We start from the raw sequence: 7,317 nt of genomic DNA, 5'->3' as shown, positions 1-7,317 counted from the left end.
GTCCAGAGGATCCTGGCGTGGAGTCGGCGTCCTGTGTGGTGCCAGTCTTCTTCCTCCTCTTGCCCTGGAGGGGCCCAGGTCCCCACTGCAGGTGGAAGGGGGCTGTGTCCCTGGGTGGGGGCTCTCCTGGGTGGGGCTCCTTCACATGCCCCTTAGTGGTCTGGGTTGGTGTCTCTGGGTTTCCATCACCACTGGGGGGCAGTCAGGGTGCGGGGTCCCCTCTGCTCCCTCAGGTCCAACTGTAAGCCTGAGGTCTGTCTCCCCTCCCTGTCCCTGCCAGTGTGTCCTTGGTGGCCCTGGGCGGGTGATGTCACCACACTAGCCCCCCAGTAACCTCTCTGTGCCAGCTCAGTTGGGGGTCAGAGAAGCCCTGTGGTGCACCTCGGTGCCTGTGGGGGGCTCTGTGAGGATGAATAGAACCCTGGCGATGTCCTGAAAATGGGGGCTCCACTCCGTCCTGACGCCCTGGATTGGGGGCCCTCCCCTGCCACCTGCCCATTGAGGGGCTACGCGGCATCCTTGCCGCTGGGACCCTCTGCTCCCCAACTCCCTGCTGGTGGGCTGAGGGGGAGTGGACACCCCGGGCCTTGGCTCCTCCTGCCCCTGGGCAGCACACTGTCCGTGTTTTTCTTTAGATTGACTCAGTCTTAAACTTGAATTCATTAATTTAAACATGATCATTTCCGGAACTGGAAAGCTAGCCTCGCTTGCCATAAATAGAAGGAACGAACAGCAAAGGGAATGAAAACAAAGTGAGCTTATTGGTTTCCAACTGGATCCTGCTGGCGGCTGGGCCCTGAGCCTGCCCAGCCCCTCCCCAGGGAAAGGGTGATTCACACGCTGGAGGCCGGAGGCCTGTAGGAATCCCACCGGTGTACCCCTGTGCACCCCATGCACCACCCCTATCCACCCCATGTACCCCTGTCTATCCCTGAGCTCCCCATGTACTTCCATATGCCACCCCGGCACACCCCATGCACCCCTGTGCACCCCTGCACACCCCATGCACCTCCATGTATCCCCCATGCACCCTTGTCCACCCCATGCACCCCCATGCACCCCTGCACACCCCATGCACCTCCGTGTATCCCCCATGCACCCTTGTCCACCCCATGCACCCCCGTACACCCCTGCACACCCCATGAACCTCTGTGTACCCCCTATGCACCCTTGTCCACCCCGTGCATCCCTGTGCACCCAATGTTTCAGTGGCCCTGGGGTGGGAACAGGACAGCAGGCAGAGCTGAGTGTCAGGCCAGGTGAGGTCTGGGGAGGCCAGGCTGTGTCCTCTTCTTCCACGCAGGCCACCCTGCTCCAGGGGGCCCAGGGACAGACACTGCAGCCTTGCTTCCTTTTCCTGGGCCCTGGCTCTGGGAGGGGGCGGGTCCCTGTTGCTGGGGTCTTTCGGACCGTCAGGGAGAAGACAGGCTGGCCCACCTCTAGAGGGGGAGACTGAGGCCGCAGTCCTGAGCCTGGTCCGGGGCAACATGGAAACCTGGGCCTCGGATAGGAGCTGTGCCTTCCCCTGCCAGAGGGAGGAGGCATGGCTGGCTCCGGAGGAGCTGGTTACATAACATCCAGCGGGCGGGGGCCTCCGCAGCCCAGCCCCCCAGCCTGTTTCCAGTGTGGCGGCCAGCGCTGGGGTGGGGGTGCCGAGCGGGGCTGGGGCTGGCACCCGCCCGCACAGCTGACCACACGCGTCTGGAATGTGCAGATGTTTCCTCGGGGGCTCGGCCGGCCCCCAGACCCCGCCCCGTGTCTGGACGAGGAGGCGGCCACCGGGCTGCTCCCATCTCTTGGCAGAGCAGGAAACTGAGGCAGCTCGAGGTGGCAGGACTTGAGAATGGGGACAGTCCTTGGAGCCTCCTGGACTCAGTGCCCGCTGGCCTGTCTGGCTGACTCTGCTTCCACCTCTGCGTCCCCTGACATGCGTCCCCTGACACAGTGCATGCCCCGACACACATGCATCCCAACATGTGCCCCCAACATGTCCACCCCCCGACAGTGCATCCGCTGACATGCACCCTCCCAACACACGCCCCAGGCCATCGTCAACTGCTGTCCCATCTCCCCCGAGCCAGCTGGGGCCAAAAACCAGCACTCCGAGACTGCCTTGGGGACCTACCCTCCCTCTCCTGCACTGTCCCAGTCTCTGCGCGGCCTGGGGTGTGAGTGGGTGGTTGGGACTCCGGGACCCGGTGCCCCGTGTGGGCATGCAGGGGAGCTGTTGTTGCCCGCCTGACAGGGCAGTCTTGGGGGCCCTCTGGTGGCAGAAGTGGGGACCCTCCCCTCCCTGCTTGGGGCAGGAAGATTGGGGTCAGCGAATGGGGGCACATACGTGAGCCCTGGATGTGCCTCTGTGGGGCTGAGCCCACTGGCCCCACAGGGAGGAGGGTGCCGCAGCCAGGGGGCCACAGGCTCAGGGTTTCCTGTGGACTGAAGGTGTCCCCTCCTCGTGGGAACGTCCAGTCTGGAAGGCAGGGGGAGTTGGGGCCCCTAGAGGGGAGCAGACTGGGCTCCCCAGTGACCAGTGGGGAGCTGTGGGGAGGAGGGGCAGTCCTGGTGTGGGGCAGAACGGGGTCCCCCCTGCTCCCATCTTGGTGGAGTATCGGTCTGGACCAGTGCGGGGAGGCGGTTTGGGAAAGATGTTGAAGAGCAGGGGGCGGGGCTGGCATGAGCCCCCAGTGTGGTGTGCCCTGCCCATGGGTGCTCCCCGTACCCCTCTCAGAGCATGGGGTTAATGCTGGGCGTGGGGCCAGGGGCGCCTGGGGAGGGGCGGCGTGTGTCCTGCTGTCACTGCATGCCCGTCCTCTAGTGAGTGCGTCCCCAGGTCACCCCCACCCCGAGCTGGCCTGCTCCTCCTCCAGCCCTACTCGTGGGGTCTCTGAAACTCGCCGGCTCAGGCCTTGGAGGGGCCTCAGAGGGTCCAGCTGGGGGCTTGTCACTGGCCTAGAGGGTGGCCTTGCTTGACCCAGCTGCTGCAGGGGCGGCTGCGCCCCAGTCCTGGGCTCTGCAGACGCGTGTGGGGGCGGGGTAGCAGGCTGCGATGGATGATGTCACCTGCGGGATGGCTGGCCTGCGGCCTCCTGGCCGGGCCTCGGGGCTCCCCAGAGCAGCAATGGCAGAAGCAGATGGAGATGTGGAAAGGGCTGCTGCGGGCGTGGGGGCTCCGGGTGGTGGGGCTGGTGAGGACCCTCTAGTGTCCCCCTCCAGTGGCCCCCGTGACCCCCTTCAGCATCCCCTGTCTCTCATATCCCCCCAGGCTCCTCCCCAGCACCTCCCCCTTGTCCCCCAGTGGACGCCATTATCCTTGGCCGTCCCCACCCCTGGGGCAGGTTGGGGTCTCGGGCGGAGCCCTGGCCTGCGGTGCAGCCTCTCGTCTGTCCTGCTGTCCTGGTTCACTGCTCAGGCCCTGGGTGCTGGGTGGGATGCCACGCCCCAGGCCCTCTGGGGCTGTTTCTGTGCCAGGGGCTGTGGTCAGACCCTGGGGCGTGGCAGGGAGGCGTCTCGGCGGGGGCTGCCGGGCCCCTCAGTAGGTCCAGCCTCCATGAGGGTGAAACCAGCTGTTCAAGGGGCAGCCTGGAGCCCCAGGGCCAGAGGGGCCTGACACGCTGGTGTGGGCTCTGGCCGGCAGCCAGGGCACTGAGGCCCGACCAGGCCCCTGCCCTGGTTCCCAGCTGCCTGCAGGCACTCAATGGCTGCTGCCCATGATGAGTTTTCCAGAAAATGGGACGTGGGAAGCATCTTGGAGTTTTTTCCTTCTTTCTTTCTTGCTCTGTCAGAGCCTGTGCTGGGAACTTCTGCCCTGGCACCCGGCACTCCTGTGCCCACAAGGAGGCAGGTGCAGGGCCGGGGGTGGGGGGAGCAGGTGGACCCTGTGCCTGACTGCCCTCCTGTCGCTCGTCTCTTTACCCCTCCTCTGGACCAGGGACTCCCGTGCTGTCCTGCTGAGGCACCCGGCTCCCCGGCATCCTCCTTGGGGCCCCCACGGCCTGATTCCTCCTTAGAGGCAGGTTCCACAGCCACTGTCACTTTAAGCCGAAAAACCAAACCCATTGCTGTTGAATCGATTCCGACTCATAGTAACCCTACAGGACCGAGCAGAACTGCCCCATAGGGTTTCCAAGGAGTGGTTGGTGGATTCGAACTGCTGACCTTTTGGTTAGCAGCCGAGCTCTTAACCACTGCACCACCAGGACTCCACTGTCACCTTCGCCACTGGGAAGCCCTCCTTGGGGCTGACTGCAGTTTTTCGTCATACTGTAGGGCATGCCGCTTGAGCAGAGAGGGGAGGTTGGGCACGGGTGCTGGGGAAACGCTGCCCCTGGGTCAGAGTGAGCGCATCTGCCCCAGCTGGGGTTCCACCTGTCGTCGGGCACAGAGGGGAAGAGCGGTGCTGGGGAGACCGTGCATCCTTATCTCAGTGTGCGCTGCGGGGGTGGGGGGAGCTGGGCTCCTGCATGTCCCAGCAGGCTCAGCTGGGACGGGGTGCAGCGGTGACCCTGCCAGGAGGCCCCAAAGACCTGTGCATTCCCGGAGTTCCTGGAGGCAGCACTGTGGGCATGGGCTCCCCAGGTCTGCCCAGGAAGCTCCTGGTGGGACCACCTGCTGGACTAGGGGCAGGGGGTTGTGGTGGGGCCATGCCTGTCCGCGTGCGGAGGAGCTGGCGAGTCTCCCATGTGGCTCTCTGTGAGACGGGGTGCAGGGTGCTGAGGGGGTCCCAGCCCTCTCGCGCCTCAGTCTCCCCAGATAAGCCTTCATTTGGATCTTCCCTCAGAACAGGCCTCTCCTGGCCCCGGGGTGGGGAGCTCGGTGGAGGCTGCAACTTGGGGCACGGTGCTCCTGGGGAGGCCCGGGGTGGCTCTGCCCCAGCCCGGGCCTGGCACTGACTGCGGCCGCTTTGCCCCCCAGAGATATCTCCCACAACCTCCTCCAGGCACTGGACATGGGGCTCCTGGCGAACCTCTCAGCACTGACGGAGCTGTGAGTGCCCCCGGTGGGTGTGGGCAGGGGCGGCTCCTGCCCCATCACGGTTCTCTGGGCTTCTGTCTGACCTGCCTGACTCCCTTTCTTCCAGAGATGTAAGCAACAACAAGATTTCCACGTTAGAAGAAGGAACGTTTGCTAATTTATTTAATCTAAGTGACCTGTGAGTCTGGGGTTATGCGGTGGGCGTCAGTGCCCTTGGTGTTCCCCCATCCACCTGCTCAGCCCCCGTACCCCCCCAAATTTGAGACCAGACTCTGGGTGGTGGGCCCACCTGCTGGGGTCCCCCTCTAGGACCGCAGGCTGGGGAGGCAGCGTCCTGCCAGGGGGTGCCCAGGCCTGGTGCAGCCCCCAGCATCCCTGAGCACGGCCTGCCCCCTCTGCAGAGACCTGAGCGGGAACCCGCTCGAGTGTGACTGTGGCCTGGCCTGGCTGCCGCGCTGGGCGGAGGCGCAGGGGGTGCGCCTAGGGCAGCCCAAGGGACCCACATGCGCTGGGCCAGGCCCCCTTGCCGGTAGGCCCCTGCTCAGCGTCCCCTTCCTGGACGGCGGCTGTGGTGAGTGCAAGTGGGCAGCCGAGGCAGGACCCAGGGCCAGGCAGTGACTGGGCAGGTGCACTGGGCCACTTAGGGCCCTGGTTTGGAAGGTGTGCAGGCGTGGACCCAGAAATAGATGTGTTAGGAGGAGAGTTGTAGACAGGAAATAAACTGGGGGTGGGGGGGGTCTTGTGACAGTGACGGGAGGGGATCAGGGGAGATCTGGCTTGAGGCCTGAAGTGAAGGAAGGCCCCACCACGCCCCAGCCTGAAACAGCCCGACCGGGAGGGGTCTGATCTGGGATCCAGGCCCAGCAGGCCAGGATGCCAGGCAGCGGGGGTCACAGGGCAGGAGGGAAGTGGTGGGGGGTTGTGGTTTGGGGTGTCATGAGCCCAGTCTCTGGCCTTGCCTGCCCCTCCAGGTGAGGAGTACGTTGCCTGTCTCCCTGACAACAGCTCTGGTGCCATGGCACTGGTGGCCTTCTCGGTGGCCCAGGAGGGCCCGCTGGTACCCGAGGCCTGCGGTGCCTTCTGCTTCACTCTGGGCCAGGGTCTGGCGGCGCTCTCTGAGCAGGGACTGTGTCTGTGCGGGGCGGCCCAGCCCCGCAATGTCTCTGCGACCTGTCTGCCCTTCTGCTCTGGTGCCCCGCCACCCCCCGCCTGTGGGGGCCCCACCCTGCTCTCTCATGTCTTCCCTGCCACCCCGGGGGCCACCCTGGAGGGGCCCCTTGGGGCCCTGGCCGCTGGCCACCCAGCAGCCTTCCGCGTCACCACTCCCCTGCCCATTGGCTCTATCTTCTGGGACTTTGGTGACGGCTCCCCTGAGGTGGACGTCACTGGGGCGGCTGCCACGCACCGCTACCTGCTGCCCGGGCGCTATCAGGTGACAGCCCGGTTGGCCCTGGGAGCCGCCTCAGCCCAGGTGGCCACTCAGGTGTGGGTGGAGGCAGCCCCTGCCGCCCTGCAGCTCCTGTGCCCGTCCCCCGTGCGCAGCAACCAGAGCCTCCAACTCGGCGTCCGAAATCGGGGCGGCACGGGCCTCACGGCCGCCTACAGCATCACAGCCCTGGATGAGGAGCCGGCCCGAGGTGTGGGTGCTCCCCAGGCCGCTAGGCCCCCGCAACCCCTGCCTGCCCTACTCGCTGGACCTTAGGACACCCACAGCCTTCTTCCCCTCCTGGACCTTCCCGGCTGGGACCCTGGGACCTGTCCTGCCCTGCCGTCTCTCCCCTCTGCCAGGCCCCCAGGAGATCATGCAGTCTCCTCAGCCCAGGTGAGGCCTCCTCAGCCCGTGCCATATGCTTATGTCCCGTTCTCTGCCCGTGACACAGTGGTGCACCCCCTCTGCCCCTCGGACACGGAGATCTTCCCTGGCAATGGGCACTGCTACCGCCTGGTGGCGGAGAAGGCGGCCTGGGTGCAGGCACAGGAGCAGTGCCGGGCCTGGGCGGGGGCCGCCCTGGCCATGGTGGACAGCCCCGCCGTCCAGCGCTTCCTCATCTCCCACGTCACCAGGTGCTGCCCCTGTGCTGGAACCGGGTGTTTTCTCCCCTAAGCTGGCGCTGACGACTGCCCTGCGCTCCACATGTGCACCTGCTGTACCTGTCCCTGCCCCACACCTGCCCCCGTGCCCGCATCCTCGTCTACACCTGCCCCCGTGCCCGCATCCCCGTCTCCACCTGCCCCCGTGCCCGCATCCTCGTCTACACCTGCCCGTGTGCCCGCATCCTCGTCTCCACCTGCCCCCGTGTGCCCGCATCCTCGTCTGCACCTGCCCGTGTGCCCGCATCCTCGTCT

General features: G+C 65.9%; 1 protein-coding gene across 1 annotated transcript in view; it reads left to right on the top strand.

Annotated features, from left to right (window-relative positions):
- Nucleotides 1-4,460: 4,460 nt before the first annotated feature.
- Nucleotides 4,461-7,317, top strand: part of PKD1 (polycystin 1, transient receptor potential channel interacting) — a 29,601-nt gene continuing 26,744 nt past the window's right edge. The window contains exons 1-6 of the mRNA XM_012554585.1: nucleotides 4,461-4,699; nucleotides 4,912-4,983; nucleotides 5,078-5,149; nucleotides 5,373-5,542; nucleotides 5,943-6,608; nucleotides 6,852-7,035. Of these exons, the coding sequence (XP_012410039.1) occupies nucleotides 4,461-4,699; nucleotides 4,912-4,983; nucleotides 5,078-5,149; nucleotides 5,373-5,542; nucleotides 5,943-6,608; nucleotides 6,852-7,035 (1,403 nt within the window). The remainder of the gene's footprint in view (nucleotides 4,700-4,911; nucleotides 4,984-5,077; nucleotides 5,150-5,372; nucleotides 5,543-5,942; nucleotides 6,609-6,851; nucleotides 7,036-7,317) is intronic.

Source organism: Trichechus manatus, unplaced genomic scaffold (genome assembly GCF_000243295.1).
Source record: "Trichechus manatus latirostris isolate Lorelei unplaced genomic scaffold, TriManLat1.0 scaffold00024, whole genome shotgun sequence".
Classification (NCBI taxonomy): Eukaryota; Metazoa; Chordata; class Mammalia; order Sirenia; family Trichechidae; genus Trichechus; species Trichechus manatus.
This window is presented reverse-complemented; position numbering and strand designations above follow the sequence as displayed.